The sequence below is a fragment of the Lutjanus erythropterus genome, chromosome 14 (genome assembly GCF_056507025.1).
Source record: "Lutjanus erythropterus isolate fLutEry1 chromosome 14, fLutEry1.hap2, whole genome shotgun sequence".
Lineage (NCBI taxonomy): Eukaryota > Metazoa > Chordata > Actinopteri > Lutjaniformes > Lutjanidae > Lutjanus > Lutjanus erythropterus.
This window is the reverse complement of record NC_139330.1, coordinates 16014828-16040855: the sequence shown is the minus strand read 5'-3', so window position 1 is coordinate 16040855 and position 26028 is coordinate 16014828. Positions and strand designations below refer to the sequence as shown.

At 40.0% G+C, this 26028-nt stretch overlaps 2 protein-coding genes across 3 annotated transcripts; both read right to left on the bottom strand.

Moving 5' to 3' along the window:
- Window positions 1-586: 586 nt before the first annotated feature.
- rrp12 (ribosomal RNA processing 12 homolog) lies at window positions 587-13488 on the bottom strand. The gene is made up of 34 exons (XM_084736006.1): window positions 13276-13488; window positions 11730-11959; window positions 11529-11612; window positions 11199-11275; window positions 10991-11096; window positions 10791-10907; window positions 10085-10223; window positions 9832-9959; window positions 9627-9725; window positions 9443-9534; window positions 9244-9355; window positions 8564-8664; window positions 8362-8476; window positions 8132-8274; window positions 7919-8040; window positions 7056-7120; window positions 6800-6962; window positions 6536-6690; window positions 5827-5894; window positions 5614-5707; window positions 5361-5519; window positions 5178-5258; window positions 4984-5089; window positions 4767-4874; window positions 4528-4685; window positions 3992-4083; window positions 2868-3023; window positions 2613-2776; window positions 2395-2505; window positions 2258-2304; window positions 2081-2159; window positions 1853-1920; window positions 1207-1289; window positions 587-1097 (listed from the first exon to the last, which is right to left on the bottom strand). Exons 1-34 carry the CDS (start codon window positions 13412-13414, stop codon window positions 995-997), a joined length of 3864 nt encoding a protein of 1287 aa, XP_084592132.1. The 5' UTR covers window positions 13415-13488; the 3' UTR covers window positions 587-994.
- A 1100-nt stretch (window positions 13489-14588) lies between these two features.
- Window positions 14589-25930, bottom strand: ubtd1a (ubiquitin domain containing 1a). Of its 2 annotated transcripts, XM_084736482.1 has the most exons (5): window positions 25563-25930; window positions 25006-25092; window positions 17471-17698; window positions 16800-16985; window positions 14589-15537 (listed from the first exon to the last, which is right to left on the bottom strand). In XM_084736482.1, exons 1-5 carry the CDS (start codon window positions 25612-25614, stop codon window positions 15323-15325), a joined length of 768 nt encoding a protein of 255 aa, XP_084592608.1. In that variant the 5' UTR covers window positions 25615-25930; the 3' UTR covers window positions 14589-15322. The 2 variants fall into 2 exon arrangements, with proteins under 2 accessions (XP_084592608.1, XP_084592609.1); XM_084736483.1 differs by lacking the exons at window positions 25006-25092; window positions 25563-25930 and adding an exon at window positions 22489-22823.
- Window positions 25931-26028: the final 98 nt, after the last annotated feature.

Sequence of the window (26028 nt, the reverse complement as noted above, 5' to 3'; positions counted from 1 at the left end):
GGTATGTTAACTCACCCTGCTCAAGAAGAACCTACAGCCTCTCTCTACATGCCTTTAAGAAGAGCTGCATTCAAGGCACACGGATATGTGAAAAACTGACCGCAGGCTGGAGATAAATGGGCTTTTGATGGAGCTGCGACTAACGATTATATTTACTATTAATCAATTAACGTTTTAGTCCATATAATATCCAAAAAATGTGAAAAATTCTCACAGTTCAAAGTAACATCTTCAAATTGCTTCTTTTATCCAACCAATAGTCCAAAACCAAGAGAAAGAGTAAATCCTCACATTTAACAAGCTGGAAAAAGGAACATTTGAGGTATTTACTTGAAAATTACTGAAACGATTAATTATGGTGATGAATTTTCTATCAACTGACCAACTAGTTGTTGTAGCTCAAGCTTCTGATAAAGAAAACTGCTGAGGAAAAGTTTTTTAAAAAATTTCAATACAAAAACAGCTTTAAATTTGCATTTAAATCACCTTGAAGTGCATTAATAAACACTCTTATTCACTGTTTAATGAGCCAGAGGTCTACAGCGCCCTCAAGTGACCAAATAAGACAACAAAACAGGCAGACATCACTCTTCCCAAACCAGTCTTATTGTCAACATATCTAGACAATGTTCATACATAAATACATTTCTTATGTTTATCAAAAGGGGGAGTTTTATCTGATGCATACACAACAGGTCACAGTTGAATGATTATTTTTGACAACCAAAAGAGTTTCCATTTTGTCTGTCGATATCTATCCAGGCAGGGACGTCACACACATTCTTATCGTTGTGAAAACTCCTGTCGAGAGCTGTCCTAAAGCTTACAAAGATGCAGCAGTTTAAAAACAAACTGATTTCACTTCCAATGACAGTCCATCAGAAACACACACAGACATACACACACGTCCGAGGTGTATGTCTACATTTCAGCATGTTTATGAACACACCACCACACACACATCGCAGTCCTTTCAGTAATGTCAGCTTGTACTTCAGGCTTTCCCCTTTCTCCTCTGCATTTTCTTTCCAGACAGCGCCCCCTTCTGGGCTCCTCTCACCATGCCCTTGAACTGGCCCTGCAGTTTGGCACGCTTCCTATAAACACACAGAATAAAAACTTATCAGTGTCCAACATTCGTCCAAAAAACGATTCCTCATCAGAGATGTTTATGGAAATCTACACTAACAAAAATGTTGCCAGTACCTGCGGTTCAGCTGGGCCTTCTTCAGAGGGACGTAAGCGTAAGGATCGAGCTGTCCTTTTTTCTTCACATCTCCTTTTCCTTTCTGAAAGATGAAAGACAGGACACTCAGAATCAAATTTTCTGACCGACAACTCCTGGGGTCATTTATAAAGCTTCCTACATCAAAGAGTTGCACCTTGTCAAGAAAAACCCTGTGAAAATTCTTAGAATCAAGAAGTTTTTAATGAATTTCTCTTTAATGTTAAGTCTAAATCCTTTTAATAGGCTTAACCCACTGATTCCTCTGGGCACGGCACATCTGCGCCACAGTTCTGATCCATCCTCCACACAGCTGTAAGCCTACCAGTAACATTTGCAATGCAAGCATATTTATATGGTACATATTTGAGGCAGAGCGGAGCGGTGAGCCGCTCTTGGGACGTGTTGCAGTTCCTCCTAGCGGAATCACGAGAAGAATGGCCGCAATCAGTTCTGGCAGACACGACGCCATTAAAAGTTTCTGAAGCAGAGGTTATTAGGTGCATTACAGATGCACTCACGACCACCATGCAACGTCGTAACGCCAGAGATTAAATTTAGAGGGGTATTTGGTAGAAATGAATACAGGTCTCTGCCATTTGTGTTTCTGCATGGTGTTGAACTCACCTTTGACTTGTAGTCTGTCCCAAAATCTTCCTTTCCTCCTAAAGGTCTGTGGATACCTGAGCCTCCAGCTGAGAAGGAGAAAAAAAAATGTTCTTCTTAGTCTACATTTTTCATGGACATGATATGCAGCTGAAATGTTGAATTAAAAAGAGCTGACATGATCCAGAACTTTTGCCTATAAACCCACATTTTATGCACAGGCTGATTAAGGTTTGGTTCCAGTCCTACCTTTATATTTTAGCTGTGGTTCAATATCCATGTCCTCATCAAAGTTGTCATCTTGGAACTTCCTTTTCTGTGTCTTTTTCTGAAGGTGATTAAAAGAAGCATAGGTGATAAGTGAAAAATAATAATAAAAATGTCTCCACAGCAAGAGAAAACCTACATAATTAGAGAAGTACTCACACTCTTGACTCCAGCCTCTTCTAGAATGTCATTCATCTCTCCCTCATCTGCGAGGAAAGAAGCAGGTTATTGTCTCAGTCTGTTTAGACAGAAAACGGTGTACGAGACAGCTGACTAACTACAGGATTTCCTCTTACCTTTGTCTTTTACATCCTCCTCTTCATCCTCTCTGATGATCAGTCGTCCGTCTGACGTCACCTTGAAGCCGTGCTCAACCTTGGCGCTCTTCTTCATCGCCGGGTTGGTGGCTGAGAAACAACAGAAAACATGTTAAACACAAATCTCCAGAGAATAAAGTAAGCTGGCTGTTTGTTTTAGCCAATCAAAATGCAGGCTCACAGTGACCACGCCTTACCTAGCACTCTCTGGGAAACCTTAGGATCCAGGAAGTTGAGTGGGTCGTCTTCCTCTCCTTCTTTGAGCCAGGCTCGTCCTTTCTGCGGTTTGCCTGCCTTCTTCTGAGCCTTACCTTCATCCTCAGACAAATCACTGTCCGACTCTGCAAGGATCTCCTCGATGCTAGAGAGGAGATGATGGAAAGTTTTTAAGGAGGAAATGAGGTAAATGCGTGAAGGAAGGCAGGGCTTTGCGTTTAGGAACAGCGATCTACCTTTGGCTCTTCGCTTTAGGTGCCTCCTCTTCACTCTCAGAGTCGTCCTGCTTCTCTGCAGCCTGTTTTCGCCTCTTGGTGCGAGCCTCAGCCTTGCGGATGTTTGCAAGCACCTTGTGGTGTTCTGCAGGCAGCATGCTCTTCACCAGCTCAAAACTGGAAATACAACAGATAATCAGACTCAAAAAACTTTATATGACACTGCAACATAGAAAATCAGAAAACACAAGGTGAGGTAAATGCTGGTCAAATCTCAGATGGCACAGATACAAAAGAACAATAAGGTGGACATGTGGAAGCATCTCATCTTCAGCCTGAACCTCCTCTACTCCAAAACAATCAGAGTCTAAGAGGACTCAGCTGCGCCATAATTAAACAAAGCTGCCCTTTGTTAAAATCAGCATATGACTGTCATTACTATAATTAGTATTATTGATAACATCTTCTAATGATTTCTCAGGACAGTGCTTTCATCAGTTGTGTTTAAAACAAGACGGTTTTGGTTAACTGGTAGCAGACTAACTGACCAACTATTAAAAAAAAAAAAAATCAGAATAATCCCTGATAAGTTCCAAATAAAATCAACTCCTAGGACACAGTAGAAAACCATTTGTTATCCAGGCTCCATATCTCCATATGTACTCCATATGTCCCACAAACATGATTACGTACAAATTCCATTTCAATAACGCATGTGTGGAAGTAAAAGTGATTTAGTGACACTGCTGTGCTAAAAAACAAGAGCTGAAACATTTATCAGCCACTTAGTTCACTGTCTCTTATCAGTTAACCACCAGCACGTTGCCATAAAGATTTTATATTTATGATTATAAATATTATAATATTATATATATATTATTTATAATGCATCATTACAATGTTCTCTCTGTGCATTTTTGTGATCTTGCATCAGTTTTATCCTGTCATTTTAATGCACACTGAGAAAAACAAAAAACAAAAACGACTGTTTGACTTAAACAATGTCAGTTGAGTCAAGTAATCGTTGACTTTCAGTTGGACAGCCGAAGAAATATTTCCTTAAAAAGATTTTATTTTAATGTTGCTTTGGCGCCCGGTTGCTGCTTATTAGACATTTTAAAAAAGGAGAGAAAACCAGCACTTACCCAAACTTTCTGATGAGCTTAGTGAAGATATTCTTCAGTTTGGTTCTAAAGTGTCTCCTCACGTCGTCCTTGATGCTCCCGATGCCCTCCATCTGAACAAGAGCCAGAGAGTGAAGTCTGAATTAAATGAGCTGTCTCTTTATAATATTTCTAACAGGGTACCTCCAGGGTTCCACAAGTTAAATATGAGACTTTTTGAGGCCTTTTTAATACCACTTAGAGTAAAATTTAATGCCAACTTCACGACCATACAGGCAAAAGTATTAAAGTACTTGAATTAAGTGAATCATAATATTTACATTCATTACAACAGCAAAGCCACTAAATAAACTCAGTAGTATCTCACTGGAAATAAATCCATGATGTCAAAATACTTTGTGAAGTAACAATTAATCAAGAATCAAAATAGTAACTTAATTCTTTTTTTTACCACTTCCAGGTGATTTGCTAGTTTTACTAGCCTGACATGCTATTTTACTTGCCCCAGGCAAGCATGCAATCCTTACTGTTGACCCAAGTATAACGTCAGTGCCTACCATGACGGTGGTGTGTGATGCCAGTGTCTTGGGGTCCATGATGAAGAGGATGACCTTGATGAAGCCTAAGCCAGCTTTGACTATCTCTCTGGTACGAGACGACAGCAGCAGACAAATGTTGTGCAGCAGCTGCTCCCTGGTTGTCACCTCGATGGCATCTGTAAGAGAAAAGGCACAAGACTGAGTCCACAAATATAATCGCTGAAGCTTATAAACGAGCTAAAAGTCAGCGGGCCTACCTTTATACTCAAATATCAGTCGAGTTAGTGCCAACACTGTGCAGGTGATCATGGTGACGGAGCCTGTGAGTCCTGCGTACACCAACATCAGATACTGCTCCAGGGCGTCTGGATCACAGACAGAGACTCAGTTAGGATTTTAAACCTTCAGTCCACTTGTCACATCTTTAACATGAAAAACCATTCACACAGAACTGAAGGAAGACAGGTGTGTTACCTTTTTGGTTCCCACAGAAGCGGATAAATGCATTTCCTATTTCTACAAGCAGAGTGTAGGCGTTCTTACGAGCTCCAACAGACACCTCCTTGGTGCAAACAATCACCTGAAAGAGACAGCAGCCTCGTGAAGATGATAAATATCAGTCATCTGTGTATGTTTTTGTGTTTTGCAGCACTTTTTCATGTTTGTACCTCTGGCAGGAGAGCAGTGATAAAGTCTTTGTGTTCTTCACTGAGCCTTTTCACAATGTGGATCAGACACTTCAGTCTCGGCTGAGAAGAGGAACCAATACAAACATAAAGATACGATCAGATGGCGCTGTAAATCAGTGTTCATATGCCTTTTTTTTATTTCTCTCTACACAGTAGTCTCACCCTCTTTGCTGGCGAAGAAGCATTTTTCAGAGTCTCTAGCAGGACGACTTTGAGCGTCTCAAGATTCGCCACAACAAACGACCTGCACTCATCTCTCTCTCCGCCGCACATCTCCTCAAGCACACGGTACGCCTTCTTCTGCATGCCCGGCTCTTTAGTCTGAAAACAGCATAAACAAACTTAAATATACTTGGCTTCAGCAACTTTGAATTAAAAGCTGAACGATGCAGTTAAGCACACTGTCTGCAATTACCTCCAAATATGGTTTAATCAGCTCGAATGTTTTAGTCATGGTGGCCTCATCTACAAAGGGAGCCATGGCAACCACAAGGTCCATCATTGACAGCCTGAGAGGTTAAAAATAGCCAGGGGGAAAACAGAGAAAATCAGATGAAAGACTGAGTACACTGATATCTGTTTTAGGAAGACATCATTTTATAGCAATGTATCCATATTCATGTCATACCGTGTGAACTCTGTGGTCTCTGAGCTGCTCAGTCTGTCTGTGGCTTTTTGCAGGAATGTGCCGATCATCTGTGGAAAATCATGTTGGTTAGTGAGACACAAGCACAAGAAATATGTCCCATCACAGGACAGACAGCCTGTCAACAATGATCAGGTCTGTATAGAATAAGACTTTGCTGATGCAGCCGATGCACAAGCATTTTTTACTGTTTATTAGATTTGCACACCATCCTCGCATGGTGGCATAAACATACAAATACACAAATTACACACACACACATTTATATGTCTACACACAATCATATTTCACATAACACCAGGTCAGTGGCTATTTTAATGGCCTCCAAAGATTCTGCTTTAGCATTGTTTACAGATGCATTTGACAATTCTAAGACTAGTACACTAGGGAAAGAAGTTATCACAAGATGGATAACCTCACATACTTTATTGATCAATCAATGGATGGATAACCTCACATACTTTATTGATCAATCAATGGATAAGGATTTTTTTGGCTGCAGTTAAGCCCTTTTCTGATGATTTAATGGATGAAGAGAGGAATCAGCACTGAGCAATTTAATGTTTGGGAGGCACAGTATCTGAACCCAGTGATATTAGATACTTTATCAGTCACTTGGCTCCAAAGCTGTTAGCTGTGGAGCACCATTAAAAAAACGGTATGTTCTTGCATCAGTAAGCAAACTTCTCACCTGTGTGTCTGTGACTGTTAAGTAGACTTTGATGGTGTCCAGTACAGCCATCCTGTAGGCGCCAGACTCTCCAGCTGCAGGCTGCTGGCTGTACACGTTGAAGAAGATGGGCAGGAAGTTCTTGGAGAAGCGCCCCATTTCTGCTTTTTCTTCATCTACGGATATAAACGCAGACACAGTCTTAAATCAAGTAATTCCAAAACCATGCTAAGAAGTCAGAGGGATTTTTGTGTTTCATGTCTGTCTGTGAACATGTGTTCCTACCAGTGGAGCAGCTCTTGTTGATGATGGTGCGTAGAGCCTGGCACACTGTCAGTCTCAGGTCTGGACGTTCGTTAATGGCCATACCGAGTACACGGGCGACGCCTTTGAAGGATGCCAGCAAGTCCACAGGACATGTACAGAAGCCAGGCAGCATGGTCCAGATCTGAAGAGAAAGAGCAGATGTGCACTTCTAAACAACTCATTCACTGGAAGTCTTCACTCTGAATACACCAAAAATAAGTCAACATGGAGCTACCTGCAGCTGTAACGTCTGGTAGACTTTAGCCTCAAGTTTCTGTCCTGCTTCCTCCAGCTGTTCAGCTACAACACAAGAACAGAGTCATCTGTTAATACATATTTTAAAAAATGTCACTCAACTCCTATGAAGGGTAACTTCAGTTGGTTTCAACACTTTTTGGAATTTGGCGCTGCAGCTGGCAGAAGAGAAACTAAGCTACAACATAATCCTTATGGGCAACTGTACACCGTCAAAGTACATCCACTAAAAGTGCTTTTTTTTGGCCACCAACAGGCTCAGATTTTTACTCTAAGTGTCTGGCAATATTATGGAAAGGATCAATACAGAGAGAGGCCACTTTAAAAGAATAATGCCCTTTTTGTGTTACTGAAAACGGCTGTTTTATTGCTCTCACCAAACTCAGACTAGAGAAATTTTAAGAGGACTTTTACATTACAGAATTTATAAGAATCAGTGCCTCCACTAAAAAGGGGCGAAAGTTAGCTTGTCAATCCCAGCATCATCTTTCATCACGGTTGCTCAGAGCTGGAGCTGATGAATACCCACGACTACTGACGAGTTGTTAGACCCACAAATGAATACTGACAGTTCCCTCTCCCATTGGAGACAAAAGCCAGATGTTGGTGGGTTTGGTTGTAAAAGGGGCTCTTTAAAAAAAAAAAGGTCTCCCTCTGTAGAAATCCCTTTAGTGAACGTACTTTGACAGCTCAGTTACATTGCTGCTTAGCCTCTCTTCTCTTAGCCTGCTGCAGCACACCTGCTAAAAACTGGAGTAACTTCAAAAATTGTTGTCCCTATTAGTCACTGATTGAAAAATACCAAAGCCACCCTTTAAGTGGAGCATCACACATGTGACTTACCTCTCTGCTTGAGAGTAGTGGCCAGAGGGAGGAAATAAGAAGCGAAGAAACCGAGCTGAGTGTTCTTCACATGATCCCGTATGACCGGGACCAGCCAGCTGCGTGGGAACTCCAAGTCATCCCTGAGAGAGAAAAAGTAACAACATACAGTCAGTTAAACAGCTGTAATGTAAAGAGTACCTCTCCACAGTGTGTTTGTGTGTGTGCACTTACTCATAGCCGGTGATGTTGAGAGGTACAGCGCCCAGCACGACTTCAGGCCCCATGCTCTCTATAGCTCCTCCTACAGCCAGGTCCAACTCTCCACTGAAGGGGAAGTGGGGAGTGGAGCGCAGGTCTGCCAGAGACTGCAGGGACTGTCAAGGACACAACACAGGTCACTCAGGCAAATGTTTCTCTTCCTTTACTTAGTGAGAGTGACCCAAAATGTTTTGTGACTTTACCTTGGTCATGATGGGGTGAGCTTCTTTTCCTGCAACTCTGTAGAAGCAGCCGAGGATCTGCAGCACAAACGGCCACGAGGCATGGAAGCGATAGGACAGGCCTTCTTCTACAATGCTGAAACACACACAGAGCCACAGTTATCATTATGAAATAAAGAGGAAAGGGACTGAGGATAGATTGGCGAATAGTTGGGGAACTTACCGAAACATTTTGCAGATATATGAGGGGTTCCCTGCAGAGGCTGTGGCGGTGATTGTACCCATTTCCTCCATGTGAGGGGCAACACATTCAGTCAGTAAAGTCTGAAACAGATAACATAAATTTATCATCAATTTGGGCCCAGGATAAACTGTAAAAATCAACTAACTCTCCTAAAATTTCCATATCCAGTTAGGAGGATTTACTAACTTTGCAGACTTCCCTGTCTTGAATACCAGGGATTTTCCTGGCGACTAATTTCCCTGCAGGTTAACATCAACATGCCTGTGCTAATGTGGCCACGCATTGCTCTGGATGAGTGGTGGTAAGTCACACACACTTTCTGTTTTCCACCTTGCTGGATTACACTATTTGGTCATTAGTGCAGGGAGAGAAAAGCTACGCAGCCCGGCTCTGGCACGCAGCTGCATAACGTCTTGGAGGCAACACATAACCAGCACAGTACTTTAAGTAATTTAACCAACTAGTCTTTAAAGCAAGGGTGGCATCATTTAATCAGCTAGTCGACTAATCATGCACATCCCTATTTAATACATCTTCAAAGATTCTATTTTAATCCAGAAATACCCTGCCAGCCTGCCCATGCCAGCAAGCTTTGACAAACTAAAACATTTCATTGCTTGATTTACACCATGTGGATGTCTTTAAGATAAAGTCTTTACCTTTAGTGTGTTGGAGGCTGCAGAAACAACCTGTGCGTGAGGTGACAACAGGCACGACATGGCAGCAGAGAAGAGGCGAGGGAGATGACCCAAACTCAGAGAACTCTGCAAACTACACAAAGACACACAAACTGTTGAATAATATGACTAGAAAACACTTTATGTGATAACATGAAATTATTTGTTAAAAGTTTATTACCTCGCCAAATGAACGTGTGCCTTCTCCATGACGGTGAGCCAGGCGAGCAGAGGCTGCAAGTCGTTCTCACTGGGCAGGTAGTCATACAGAGCCTGAAGATGAAAAACAGCTATTAGCTTTCAAAAACATATTTTTGCCTTATGACTTTGGCCCATTTGTGTCGTGTTTGTTTGTATTGTCCCACCGTGATGATCTGTGCGTTGAGCTCCGCTGAGAGAGTTGCAGCATTCGGCTTCCCGCTGAACAGCCTGTGAAAGGCCTGCATGGCGCTCGCCGTCACCATCTACAGCCAGAAACCACAGCAGCCATATTAAAAACTACATCTGAGCATCAATGCAAATGGACAATGAGGTGTTCAGCTGCACCTACGACTGCTTGTGCGCTCTTACCACGTGGCTGAGTGTCATCACGCGCAGCAGAGTCTCACAACAAGGCTTGACGGCTCCCAGAGGAAACGTCCCCATCAACTCCTTCAGGAGACCCAGAACATGAAGTGTAGTGGTGTCCTCTTTGCTGCCTGAGGACGAAAACGGACATTAAATACAACTTGCTGGAAAACCACAAAATCACAAACTTTAATCTTCATCAAAATAAGAAGAACAAACACACACATAGCAGTGCTGTACAGTTGTACAGTCTTACCTCCTGCCTGCTCCATCTCTTTGATGCAGAACTTGGCTGTGGACACTGCAGCAGGGTGATGGGTTGGTGCATTATCTGTAAACAGGAAGTCACTACCTCTGAGGATGGAGCAAACACCTTGCTGCGCTGCTTTACGGACCTGAGAGGAAAAGTGGACATAGAATGAAATCGTGTAGAATTGTAGAAGCTTATTTAAAGGGATAGTTCAGATCATTTAAACCTTGGTTACTGAAGGGAGTTATTGATAGTCAGTGTTTCCTACAGTAGTATGGAGAAGAGCTAAAAAATTCTATTTTAATTTAGGTGTATACTATATTTAGAAGATTTTCACTGCTTTACCATGTCATCAAACAGCTGTTTCCAAAGGAAAACTGCCATTAATAAAAGCCATTTGGCTCTCTTCAAACCAACCAGGCTCCTTAAGGAAAACAGTAGTTTTAACAGTCAATTTAACACAGGAGTTAATGGTTTTCCGCCGCCTTGATCTGTTAGTTTGTGTTATTGCGTGACTTTGGTGAATCCCAACTAAAGTTTTAAAACACAAAAGAACTAACCAATGAACACAGTGGTAGACCAGCAACACCTGTGTTCTGCGAGGTAAAATAACTGATTTCTGACATTTCCGACAGAAAAGGGCAGTCTAACAGCAGTCGAATACAACATGTAATACATCTGAGGAAGTCACTAGCAAGCTGGTGAGTCAGACCTTAGGCTTGCTGTGCACTGTGAAGCTGAGAAGGCCGTGGTACGCCTGAAGAGTAGACGGGTAAGTCCAGACAGATGCATCCTGCTTCCTCAACAGAGTGGCCAGACATGACAGGATCTGTACGAGCAAAAATGACTAAAATCAATATTTGCTACAGATTAACAGTTATGACAAACTGAGACAAAGACAAATCTCCTTACCCATCTAAGAGCCGAAGCGGTATCAGACGTGGCCTGTTTAGACATGACGTCCATCAGAGCTTTGGTGGTGTCCGAGAATTTAGACATGAGCACTGGAGCAGGAACCCTGGGGAGCACAAGACACCGATCAGATGAGAAAACGTTTGCAGGCATATCCAATTTGGCCGTCACATGCATGAGGGAGAAAAATAAGTCGCCGAAGACAAACCTTTTCATGACAAGGTTGAGGAGGTACGCCACTGCAGCCTGTGACTCTGCTGAATCCACAACCTCCAGCGTGGTCATCTACAAAAAGCACAGACGTACTTCATTTTCAGACACAACACCAAGGTTTACTGTCAACACACCACAAGTTATTTAGCGATGCTGTAAGCCGTATTTCCACTGAAGCAACTTTCCCCAGAGATTAGGATCTTTTGGAGGAAACAAAGACAACAATGAGCTGAAGGAACCTTTTAGTTCCTGGCACTAAAAGTTCTGGGTATGATGGGTGGAAACAGCTTTAGTGAACATCTAAAAAACATAAGGCAACACTCACCAAAGCAGCAAAGTACTCTGTTTCAGTCTCCTTTCCTCCTTGACCACGGATCACCTCAGTAACAGCTGCCAACACTGCACAGATCTGTGAGGTACAGCAGGTGATGATGTTAAAGCTCTTGGATTTACAAATATATTTGTTAGAAGCAAATCAGCCATATAACGCTGTTTATTTATGAGCCATGGTGAAGACATGATGTACCTCTTTGTGAGCAGCTGAGTTGGACTCCCAGTAACGCTGCACCTTTCTGAAGGTCAGGTTGGAGCAATCCGACAGGCCACTGAGGAACGTACCCGAGGTTCTGTCTGAAAACGCCTCATCTGGCTCCTCCTCCATACTAGCATCTTTACGGCTGCCTGTGCTGAGCTCCAGAGGGCCCGTCTGCAACTCATTATGCAGCTTAAGAGCATCGACTGTTAGATCACTCTTTCCTGTATGGATAGAAACACATTACATTAAGATGACCTCATCAAAAAGTGACATGGAAGCCACTGTAGTGCACAATGTGGTTTCCACATTCCAGCATCAAAGTCAAGGACTTTGGGCATAAACAAACAAGACTGACATAGAAAAATGCAACCACAGATTTGTTCTTTGTTGTTTTTACTTTGTACTTCAACACACTGAGTTTGACATGATGTAACCATAAAGCTGGCTGCTGAGTTGCAGAGATAAGGGTGTTTGAAGACCTCCATGCTGCGTGAACAAGACAAGGAAACATACCTTTATATTTAAATGACCAATCATCATAAATTTACAGCCAAAGTAAGCAAGATCTTCTTAAGGTCTACACAGAACCTTGATCAAGTAAGCGTGCGTTTCATTGGCTGAATTAATCGGTTGGGCAATTGATTGGGGTGATAATCTGCAACAGTTGAGGCCTGTAAAACAAAAAGATGTCTGCAGACACATCTGCAAGTAGCCTAGTATGGTTGTGAGCCCTATATTGCAACTCTAGTGCATCCTGCTGCCAACATTTGTCTAGATTTCCTCAGTCATCGTTGTCTTTTCTAAATGTTAACACACGTCTCCCATCATAAATCACAGCTAATTTAATCTACATCTAAATACAACATGTTGATGGCTAAGATAACCACGTATATTGGGAATATAATGTGACTTTTACTTGTTATGATCAGCAATATATTTCTGCCATCGGCCACCCTGCTCTCTAAATATCTGCATTTGCAATTGAAAAAACCAAAGCCCCCAAAACAAAGATTAATTTGAAGCTCGGTAAAACGCAGGAAGGATACCAAGAATCTGATGAGGTCTATGCAGGGCATAGAAGTGCTGGACTAATATGTAAAAGACTGGTAGATTTGCTTCACTCACAAGCCAATTAAACAATGATAACAACAATGAGTGACTAGTAAAACACTGACTAGCCATTTGACCTGTGGACAAAAAAAGTCTGTCTATTTCAGGCTGTGGCCTGTATGACATCAGCCATAATGGACAGTTATCTTTAACTATGAACTCAATTTAATTGTGTGTCTCTGATCCACACAACCACAAACACACTGTAGTTTGTTATCACTTCATAGTTTAGACTAATCTGACTGTCCAGCTGATAAAAGGAAAACATAGAAATATTTAAAGTTAGATTTTCCGCTGACAACTTCATTGGGCTCGCTGACAAATATTTAATATAAAGTTATGTTGCGCAGTAACAAGTTAAATGGCTGACGCTAAGCTAATGTTAGCACTAGCCGCAGACCCACGTGTGATGTGCAGCTGAACTCACCGGAGGGTCGGCTGAAGAAGCGGCTTTTAGCCGCCTGCCGGAACCGACTGGTCTGCGGGTTTGAGTCGCTGCTGTGTCCTTTCTTCCACCGCTTTAGTTTCGACCCGGTCCCGGACCGAAGTTTCCCCGATTTCACCATTTTCGGGGTTGAAAATAATCACGTTACCCCTACTGACTGTGGTGCAGCGCCTCCAGATGACTCTGTCGCTCTATAAATGACGTCACGGCTGTACTCACGTGTCTGACCAGGCCTTGGTGTTATTTTGCCAGTAGGTGGCGCTATTTAACACGAGAATACATACACACAGCTTTTAAAAAAAAGTCACCACAACAGCTATGGGAGGTCACATGTCAACAGATCCATCACAGCTGAGCAGTGGTAGAATGTAACTAAGTACATTTACTGTACTTAAGAATACTTTTGGCATACATGTTATTTACTCGAGTATTTCCATTTTATGTTATTTTGTGCTTCTACTTCCCCGTGACATCTCAGAGAGAAAATTGAAGTTTTTACTCCACTATATTTATTTTATGATTTTAAATACTTTTTTCTCCATTAAATCATTTAATATGATTAAATGATATGACATGATGTATAAGTAATCCACTTAGTAGTTTACAAATTATTTAAAATTGGCTCCACATTGATTACAACATTACAACATGTATTTGCTAGTGATAAAAGAAAACAATAACAGCCTATAATACTGTATTCTATAACAATAGGTATAAAAATAATTTTAAAAAAAAAGCAATTCTGCATAATGAGTACTTTTACTTTAAGTACATTTTGCTGGAAATACATCTGTAGTTTTACTACAGTAACATTTTGAAAAGTTACTGGGCTTGCACATCAGATCCATGTCCATGAAAAACTGATGAAGACTGTGTGTGTGATACATTTGAAAGCACCAGAAAAAAGCTATTAAGCAGATCTTTAATTTGGGTATCATTTTATTATACTCAATAAATTTCTGAAATCTAATTTATTCCTAACAACACCATAGCTTTAGGATGAATCAGATCCAATCAATTTCTGCTTTAGACCCCTAACAAATTTGTTGTTAGTCTTGAGTTGTGAGCAGTTCAACTAAATTTTCCTTCTTAGATTTTGCCATATAAAGGATTTTTACAGTCCTGAATCAATGTCAATAGCCAGTATTCCACTAGAAAAAAGCAGAAATTAAGAACAGTAAGAAAATACATAAAAGTTTATGTAACAGAAATATCTAATATAGTAGATGAATTGTATTTTTCTTAAACCATATTGTGATCTCCTAAAAACAACAAAGAATCAGGAGAGTGGAGAATAACTTTAAATTAACAATATTTATTGATAAGATATTCAAGTACAGTGAGCATCATATTGTACAGAAGACTACAGAATCTTGTTTGGAGTGATGAAATAAAAAACAAAACAGACCTGATCATCTCATTACCTTTTATGAAGGTGCCTTCATTACATTCTGTGTCTTTATCATGAATATACAGTTGTGAAAATGTAATGTGCGCACAGTTACATGACCAAACAACACATATGGAAACTGATATTTACATTTTTCTTTTTTTTTCTACGGTTTTCTGCCATCTTTACATACACCATACCTCTCAAACCACATGACAGAAATCTTAAAAAAAAAAAAAAGTGGAGAATGGATTGTCCTTATCCAAATCCCCATGTGAACCATATTCAGTTTATCAATAAGTACAAGTAACACACATGACGAGGAGGAGGAGGGGAACCGTGTAAACAATAAAGCTGTGAGTTGATGTCCACACAAACAGACATACAGACAGACAGACAACGGGATGTGCATCTTAGGACTCTACTTGTAATCTAAAGTGTTTCAGTGCTTTTCAATATTTTTACTTCATTTGGAAAAAAGGAAAAAATACAAAAAGGAGCAATATAAAAGCAATAATATCTTATATAAAAATGTACACAAAATCCCTCTGCAGTACCAGCTGGAAAACAATTTCAAGCTCTACTCCTATTCCTGCACCCCTCTCTGGCACGTCCTTTATATTTTCTCTGTCTCCCTCCTCAGTTAGCTATGACTGGAGCGTTCATATTGACGATCACTTGGACGACAAAGTCCTTCTGGATCTTGGCGTCTTGCAGGCGAGTCTTGTCAGTCAGGAGCTTCCCGGAGAAGAACCACCTCTGGCGGGTCACGTCGATTTCCTCCTGTTCCTCTAACTGCTTCTTGAGCTCGGCGATGGAGTCGGCCATGCTGGCTGTCAGGCGCACATCCTTCCCTGAGAAAACCGCAAGGCATAAATAGAGTTGACACAGATTTCAGACAAGCTGTGAGACACTGAAGAGTGATGAATTATGCATCAGTCTCCAGCCTAGATGAGACAAGATGCGCTGAAATGTCATATGCATGAGGAAAGCTGCATAACATGCCGTTCTCAGGGTTCCTACAGCTTCTCTAAAGACAAACTCAACTTCACGTTTCCTTGATCTGATGACATATCATGGTCATTTTATGTTTCATTATAGCCAATACATATCAGTTCTGCATTTGTGTATTTAAAATACTTCAAATACATTGTTTAATATGTCAGTTTGTCTAGTTCAAAACAGTTTAAAACTAGCGTACTCCATTATAACATCAGCTTTCTTTGCACACTGTTGGTGCTGTAGGGGAGCTGAAGAGAGGGAAGGCACTTAGGAGTGTGCATTAACGTCATATCTTATGGATTTTCCTGGAAAACCATTCAGAGTCCTTTACATACAATCAGTCCGCAGGCAGTTATAGGTCTCATTTTTTATGTTATCTGACAATCCTTTCACACATTGGCAACACAAAGTGATTCATACATAATTAATGCCTAAAATGTGATCATATCTGTTTGTATGGAATGTACTTTTGTACTTCCCCATCACACATTATTTGTATTTCAATTAAATACATTTTCTCATACTAATATTTTCTATTTTATTTAAACACATTTGATGAGCAGGTATTTGTAATTTGCAACAAGATACTTTTTTATGTGTTTGTGCTCAAAATGCTCAAAATGATTAGGCCCTATTTAATTCCTCCATCACATTAAATCAGTTCTCATTGTGCTATAAACAACCAAAATTTTGCGCCCTGATAGCAATCTACAGAGAGGTGATAAATTAAAGGGAAAGACAACAAAGATTCATGCTTCAAAATGTGTCTCTAAGTAGACTTGGAAAATAATTTTGAGACAATTAACTTCAATTCCAAGCATCCTTGTCTTCATTTTGTGCAAAAGGCTAAAGCTGTTAAGCTCGCTGACTTATTTTATTTCTTTATTTAAAAAGTAAACTAGTCATTTAGAGAGTGATTTATTAAGAAAGTAATGCATTTATAATTTCAAGCACTTTATCCAAAATCCAGGCACCTTTCAAACCTTGAAAACATTACATTAAAATGCAAGTGTTCTCAAAGATTTCCATCACCCATTAGAACTCTGACTTCTTTAGATTTAAAAGTCATATATACATAAAGTATATATCACAGGCCACACTGGGTGTTTCTTACCTGTTGACAATCGCACCCGCAGCTGGAACTCTTGCCTGCACGGAGGGGGCTGAGCTTGTTTTTGTGTGGATTCAGAAACTTTGATCTCACTGGACGTTTCAGAGATGAGGTTGGTAGGCGGGGCTAAAGTGTAGGCTGGGAGCTGGTAGCGGTTGCCCAGTTCATCATAACTCTCTGTGAGGGAGCCTGCAGAGGGACAAATGACCCCCCCCAAAAAAACTTTCTATCAGTGATACATAACCCTTTTCTCTACTCACCAATAAAGCAGAGCCCATCACATTTACATTATATTTACCTGCAACACATTTACATGAACGAGTGTCCTTGAACTAGTAAAACAATTAAAAGCAGAAATACTCTGCATGAACAGAGTGTTTTTTCCACCTAACTATGTCATAGCTTTCTGTGCACCAATCCATTCACAGTGGTCACGCAGCACTGCGACTATTATGTAACTATTACAGCAGTAATCTCTGAACAACTGATGCATGGGATCCTGCAAACTGTCCTTTGACATTTGGAGAATTATTACAGTGAGTTATGTATTTGTGCTGGAAATTCCAGGACATTTACAGCTTACAATTGATATCTGGATGAAGCACATTTCCATTTCTAAGAGAGAGGGCATGTGGGTGTGTGTGTGTGTGTGTGTTACGTGGGTGGTTTCGTACCGTGCGGTAGAGTAATGCAGGCTCCATCCACTATAGCTTGTGCTAGCTCCAGGTCATTGCACTCTGCAGCCAGGGCCGCTGCTCTCAGTGCGTCCCAGATCTCTTTCCGTCCATCAAAGGCCGGAGCCGTATCCCAGAACTCATCTCTCTTACTCCTCAGCTGGCCCTCTGTCATCGGGTACTCGCTCTTCCACTTTGGACGCTCCTTCTTGAGGGGCTCATTGCGTCCTACAAGAAAAAAGAAGGCAGTGTTCAATCTGACTGATGCAAAGACCGTAAACCAATATTTAGTCAAGGCTCTGCTCTGCTCAACAGTCATGCAAATGACTTGCAGTTCTCAAAAGGCGTCAGGATTAGGGTATCGTTTGGACTTAAACAATTCTGATTTTGCTTATTGATTTTGGTTATTAAAGGCACAATATGCAACATTTTCCTAAAAAACAATAAACTGTACATACTCCTATAAACATAATCCCTCTACAAGTGTGTGGTGGTGTCTGTATCTGCAAAGACCTTGCCCTCTGCCTGAATTTTCCTTATATTCTCAATATTTTGCTGTGCTCCAGATGTTTTGTTAACTCAAATCATCAGTATTTGACGTCCTATGAATGAGACTCAACAATCAACCGTCCTTCTGGTGCGTTTACGAACAGCTCAAACCACAAATCCTTCTGATTCTAACTTTAACATTTCTTGATTCCAATTCTTTGAGAGTCCTTCTGCATTTTTCACAGCAGAGTTGTGTGAAATATGCTAATTACCATGGTTAAATATTACCAACATAAACAATGAGCTAAACTAACATCAGCAAGATAACCATAATGATGATGGGCTCTTTCCTGGTTTCTGTAATATTTTGGAGTTTACTTTACTGCAATGATAGAGAGTATCCTCTCCTAAGAAAAATGCTATTGTCACAATTTAGTAAGACAAATGACTTAGGAGACGGGAAGACATTCATACATTTAAGTCTATAGGCACAGGCAGAGTGTCAGGTCAACATGTGTTTGGTGTTTGCAGTGGATGGTTGAATTTGAAACTAGTAAACTAGTAGCAGCAATTTCTTAATGATTCCTTTTGAATGATCATTTTGAAATAGAGTCTCATTTGGAATCCGTTCTCGACGCCCAGCGGTAGCCAAGAACTGCATTTGCAGTCATGTTTTGCAGTTAAATTATCCTAATGACATAATGACAGCTGTTAAAAGGGATTAAAGGGAAGTAAAACCAAGTATCTGGTGGTGAAGCTCTGAGAAACCAGCTTAGCCTGCGGATGTTAGATAAGGTCACAACTGTTATGAAAATGCCTGAGCTCTTTACTATTACCAAGACATAAGAAATTTAAAAATTTTAAAACTTAATTACGGCTGCAACTATTATTGGTTTATCAGTTTATCATTTTCTCAATTACTCAGTCAGTTGATTGGTCCATAAAAGGACAGAAAATATTTGATCACTGCTTCTCAGAGCCCAAGGTGACACATTCAAATGTCAAGTTTTGTCCATAACTCAATATTTATTCACATTTAAGAAGGTGAAATCAGGGAATTTGTATTTTGTATAAAATTCTTAATAGATTATCAAGATATTTGCCAATTAATTTAATAGTTGACAACTAATTGATGAATTGACTAATCAATGCAGCTCTACTTGTAATGAAATTTATTGCCCTACATAACCGCAGTCCATCATTTGTGAAGCACGCTGCTTTGAACAGCGTGACATCAGTTACAATATATCACCAACAAATGGTTTGGTTCTCCAGCTACAGTTACCAGCACTAACTGACAACAGTACAGTAGACACAGAAGCCCCAAATGGGCAACGCTGGTACTTAATATCACTAAATTTTAATTTTAGGGTCTTTTCTAGGAATTCATATGTGTTACTGACACATTTCTCTAAGCAGAACTATAATTCATGGCAAAATAAATCACAAAAAAAAATTGTTAAACTTTTAAATGGTATACTTCTTTATATTGAAACAACAACTCAGAAAAAAAAAACTATTAACTATTATGAGCAGAGCAAACGTTTCCCAATATAATATAAGACAGACTTTTTGAAAGATGCATAACAGAAACTAAATGTGTCACTTGTGCAAGAACTTCACACTTGGTCACGTAAACACCAGTGAGTTCAGACAAGGACGAAAAGGATCATCTTAAGACTTTCACACTGGAGGATCTTCAGCATTGGTAAAAACAACCCTTGGAAACGCTTAATATGTACACCATCGTGCATCTGTGATACTGAAGAGCATTTATTTGCTGCACAGAAGTGAAGTAAAGCCAAATACTACTATGAATTACTATGAACTTTTTGTCAGAACTCTAACAGCACCTAAACTGAATAATTTTATACTTTCCACGCTGGCATGTAAGGTATATGCAGCCACTGTACCAGCGTACCAAGAAAGTCAGTTTGATTCACAGAGGGAGGAAAATCAAAGTGATTATTTATAGTGTTGTGGATTACTGCAGTGGCTAGTAACACATACATGTGCACTGACATGCACGCACGCACACAAGCACACAGCAGTGGATTATAGGCAGTAATCAGGTTCCACATAACAGGATTTATCTGCCCCGATCCCATAAGGCATTGGTTGGAGAGATGAGCGCTCTGTGTCCAATGAAAGCCAGCGAAAACAGTCAAGGACTACAGCAAGTCGAAAAGCACATGGAGAAACAAACACAAAGATTCTACAAATTAATTTTTATTAATTATGATGGCATTTCTGAAATGTAGAAATGTTGTTGTTTAATGTTGCTGTTCTTCTGTCTTATCTGATGCTAAATGTTTCACAGCAAGAACAAACGTCTACATCTATTTACTAATTTGGCCGTGGGGCGCCATTCCCATCTTACAAAACGCTACATTTTAATTACTCTCTATTCCATATTAACAATGCATCACCATACATACAATACATCACATTATAAATGTGACACCATGACCTTTAGAGATGAGGCGATGGCCTTTCAGGTTGCCAGTTTAGATTTATCCGTTTGCATGGGTGCCTTGCATACGTTTTCGTTCACATTTTATCATTTACAGTTTATGTATTCATAATAAAAGGCAAATCTTAAATGTTAAATCAACTTTTTAACCATAATTACATTATAGCAATAGGTCTGATTAAAACACCTGGTATGAAACTTCAAACTCTTGTTAACCTGTAACTATTTATTTGTTTGCTTTTTGTTTTAATCATCTTTTAAATGCATTTTCATTGATCTTTAGCCTTTTATTTGGTTTTAACCCTGTAAAGCACTTTGAAATTTCCTTTTTTCTGAATGGTGCTATATGATGAAACTTGCCTTGTCTATAAAAATGATACTCTATATCCCTCTGATCTGGTGTCTCTGATATTATTATGTTAAAGACCTCTCTATGCTTTTTACTTCTCTCTGCACAAACATGCTTTTTTGCTTTCATGTTTACATTTGGGACCATGGACAGGCCGCTGCAAACACATTCAGAGAGAAAATGAGGCCAAAAATCATTCTTAGGTTTTAGTTCTGATGGTTTATGGGACGTTTTAACGATCATGAGGTTTGAAAGAACTGGACTAAACGTGTGATCAGAGCTCCTCCTGGTTGTACACGCTGTCATCAACAACATCAGTACAGGTGGGTCTGGTTTGGTGCTCACTAGAATGAGGCGGACGTAATCAATCCACAGGACCGCTGTAGTAACTCAGTGAGCCTGACAGTCTGTGTACACAGAGATCAGCTGTGACAGCGTGTCCTCAGCCTGCAGGAGTTACCTGGAACCTGAGCTTAGTAATTTCAAATGAAGTCAGTGGATCAAGTTTTATTTCTTCAAGCTTAAACTCCAGATCCAGGCGGAGGGAAAAACTACCTACTGATTCACTTTGTGTCAGACCAATGAGAGTGAAAGGGTTTGGGGCCTGTTATTATTGCTGCATCATTTAAATACACTACCTTACAACTACTACTCATAGTAGTAGTAATAGTAATAGTTATAGTATTTCAGTATTCAGCATAGAGCTGGGCAATATATTGATATATAAAGGAGAAGAAGAGGTAGATGAACAACAGATTAAATGGATTATACCACTTAGGGACATATTATCACCACATCCAGTTGTTGGCAAATGTATTGGCAAACAGTTGCTTACACATCATCCAGCAGACTAAGACCAGCTTCGTGATCAATGATTTCCAAAGCCCAATGTGACGTCCTAAAACGTCTTGTTTTGTCAACCACCCAAAAATATTCAGTTTACAGTCAAGAAACCCGAAAACATTTACTGAAATCAGGGAATTTTGATTTCTTTTTTTCTTAAAGAAAGGTTCAAACCAATTAACCGATTCGCAAAATAGTTGGCGATTAATTTAATAGTATAATTAATTGATGAATCATTACAGCTCTAGATGCTTATTATCAAAAATCTTGTGAAAGTACCAATAATTATCCCAACAATATTGTTGGAATATCAAAGTATTAGGTGAAAAATAATGTGATATTTGATTCTGCCCATGTTGTCGGCATGGTGCTTAGAAACGACTTAATGCTGGAAAATACATTAAGCCAGAAACATGAGCATCATCTCCTAAATATGAGCAATGCAGCTAGGGCTGCAAATGTTGTGCATTTTTCTTAACCAACAGTTGAAATTCAAATCTTATTCAGCAAATGGCTCCACCAGACAAAACTGCCACTACAATATTCTATATATTTCAATTAATAAATTGTTTAAGTTAAATTCTTAATGGTGATTAATCAATTGATGATGATATCTATTATCCATTCTCTATTATTGCAAACCTCTGCAACTGTATTGACTCAGTCTCATGTGGCATCAGTACAACTGTCCAAGAACACATGAATCTTTTTTTTTACTATTTTCTTTCTCGCTGTTGTCAACAACAGCATCAACAGCACAGATAATCCTGACCTCAACATGACCCAAAACCCTAAGAGACAAATTATGACACAACACAGTGAGGAAACAGAAAACATGAAAGACACACAAAAATCTATACTCACTCTTGAGCAAAATCCTATAGGTTGTGTTTGGAGCGTGATAGTAGCTGTATTCCCTGGAGTTCGGCACTCCCATAGCTGTTCGTTCCCCGAGGTTTGATGAGAGTCAGTTTAAACTCCGCATCAATGAGCTACAGACGCTGTGCGACCCTGAGGAGGAGGACTGTCCTGCTGTGTCCAACCAGCTCGAAGAGACAACCACCTGACTTAGTTTGCCACGCCGTGCAGCCTCAGATTCACAACTCAGTTAAAACTGTCGTGACACTTCCCCAGTTGCTTAAAAATGATCACAGTCCCACTTATATCCCTTCTAATAACAAACCCTTCACTACCCAAAAATACCACAGGATCAATTCATGGAAAGAGGTTCACTTTATGGGCAGAGTAAGTTCAGTGTCCCAGCCAGAAGGTTGGCGCTTCTTTACACAAGAGGCCTAATCCTATCAGCTCTATTTAGAGACAGGACAGGAATACACAGGCAACATGCTAAACCTATTAACAGACAATAAACCCCTGTCAGACTATTACTGTCTGTTTGAAGGAGAAGATACTATTCTTCTGTGAAACGCCTCCAACAGGTGACTGTTTGTCACTGAAGACTGAAGACACTATTTTTATCTATAAATCTGCCACCCAAATGCTGCATTTCCACAACTGAGAGTCAATGAACACGATCTGAGAGGTCAGGTGTGTCTCGCAGGTAAATAATCTCTCTCTGCATATAAATATACTTTGCAGCAGGTCGATATGAGGCAACTCATGCACCAAGTGGGTCAAACTTTGATATGAAAACTCGCTGTGCTGGCCCCCGGCTGCTGCTCAATACATAATGCATGACAATCCAGCTGAGTGCACAGCTGCTTTTTTTTTTTTTTGCAGGGAATGGATTGACCGCTACTGTTTATATAAAACACCGTCCTGTCGGGAGAAGGTCCTCAGCACAGATTAGACACATGACTAAGCCTTGACGCCTGAGACAGTAAGCTCTCAGACTGAGAACGACGGCCATGATACAGCCAGGGGTGTAGCTAAGAACCTGCATGCTGTTATAAATGCATGAACAGTTCGTCTGTATTTTTTAATGTGTCCTGATTGCATGTGATATGTTGTGTTTTTAATATCAGTTTTTCTGCACATGTAAGTGAAGACATACATTTCTGCATTTGCACTCTCCTGTGTAAGGTGTAATACTGTGAAAACTATTTTGTTGTACTTGTCCTGACAATGTGTACTGATTATAATATTAAATGGTTAACTGTTTTATTTTATTGTTTTTATTTTATTTTATAAAAGGACTGCTACTGACCGCTGCATTGTTTTTGTCTTACATTTTTACACACACTTCAAACATTCATTGCCAGTTCTTTGCAAAAAGGTCATAGCTGGCTACTTTTTAAAATTTTAAGAAGGAGAGGAGAAACACTCTGTTTAAGTTTAAACAGCAAAAACAATTTTTACATGGACAAAAAACGTATGCATCAGATGTATTATTTAATGTATGTTTCAGGGTTTCTGCAGGTTTCAACCAGTAAGATTTAAGGTTTTTAAGACCATTATGAATGCAATTTAAGACCGGTTTCACTTCCATACTGGCAAAAAAAAGCACAAACACAGTTTGTATTTGTGGTTATTGGGTCAATGTTATTTTGATTTTGTAGTTGTTAAAGCATTATCAATACAAATTCTTCATAATTCAATTTTTTAGACCTGTCAAACTCATATTTAAGACAATTTAAGGTCTAAAATTCAGATTATTGGGTCACTGAAATGTTTTAAGACCTTTTAGGAACCTGCAGAAACTACATTTTTCAATTTGTCATTTTTCTTTGTGCTTTAATGTCACAGTAAATATTATATCATGGACCTTTTATTGTCTGTGATGCTTTAAGTACTTCTGTCTGTGTGGCAGTATTTCTAATTAGAGCCCAGCCAATATATCAACCGATATCATTGGTCTGTTAATAAAGTTTATGGTTCAAGTTCATATGGACTCTATATGGAACTATGGGAACCAAGGTACAAAGTCTGTGCCACTGATATTTGACAGAGCAAAAGGGGGCGGGACCTAAGAAGGGTCAATTGGTCAAATCAAACTACCCTTACAAAAATGTTGTTTCATAATTTTAAAATTGCCAAACACGTAATCAAGTAATCCTTGACATGTAACTATAATCTAATTACACATTTTCAAATGTAATCTGGGCTGATTATAGTTACTTATTTTTGTAATCTGATTATGTAATCAAGATTACATCCATTACTACCCAAACTTTCGCAGTATAATTTTGTCCAGGGACTTATCAATATTTTGGTACTGACCAGTCAGGAACCGGTTCACGCTACCCATCCCAATTCTCTATTATATTCTGTATATAGAATATTGGTAAATATACTGATACTGGAATTGCTTTACTCCCTGATATCAGTATTGGCACTGGCCTCAAAAATCCAGTATCAGTCAGACTGTATTTCTAATGCACAAAAATATCCAGACTGTCTAAATGTGTTCCAGCTTCTTACCTCCACGTTTTTTGCTCCTGGTCGAGCTTCGGGCACTCCCTTGTCCATCCATCCTACTCCTCCCCACACAGCCTCCCATCACTGTCCCTGTACACCACACACACACACACACACATACACACACACACACACACACACACACACACACACACACACACACACCGAGGAGGGCAAAAATCAGCAGCCTGTCTACATTATTATTGCAACACATGCGAGTACAAATGATTTAAAATGCAAATGTCATAAATTAACAGTTAATGCCAAATAATATATGCCTTTTTATGTGAGCAGCATGATAAGGGAATAATGACAGCTCAGCACTCCTCGTTCCTGTGAGGTCACACAAGCTGCGATGTTTACGTCACGTGTACTGCCAGCTGACGGGGACACGCGTCTCTACCTCATGCCACTGATGCTCTCATTTTACATTCACATGTTGACAAAAATGTGCACGTTTCTGCACAGTTACACTTCATGTTATCTGTTATTTATAATATTTGCAGTCTTATAATCACAGGCCTTTGTTTGCTTCATCAGCTGTAATTAATTTTGCCTACCAGAAATCCAGTCCGCTAAATTATGCATCCGTCTGCAGTTTGCTTGCCACATCCGAACTTGATCCCAAAGTGAAGTTTATCACTGGATCCTGACGCGACGACCAGCAGCACAGAAGATGCGAGTCAGCAGGTTGACAGCAGACCCGAACTGGGACCAGTGTGTCCGTGCAGGGCTGGCGGGCTGGTGACCAGTCTGGCCCCGCAGAGCCTCCAGGAAAACTCAAAACAGCTTCTCCCGAAAAAAAACAAAAGCTACGATCAATATCTGTATATTCCACCCGAATCAGACGCACGAGCCGTTTGCGCTGATCTAGAATTAAATCCTTATCAGTCTACACGCATGCGCAGCTCAGATCAATTCGTCTGTCCTGCGTCAAGCCTGTCAGAATAGGAGCGGAAGCTAAGAAATGCCCCTCCAGAATAAGAGTGCTGACGGGCAATAATTTTTTTGATTATTATATTATTC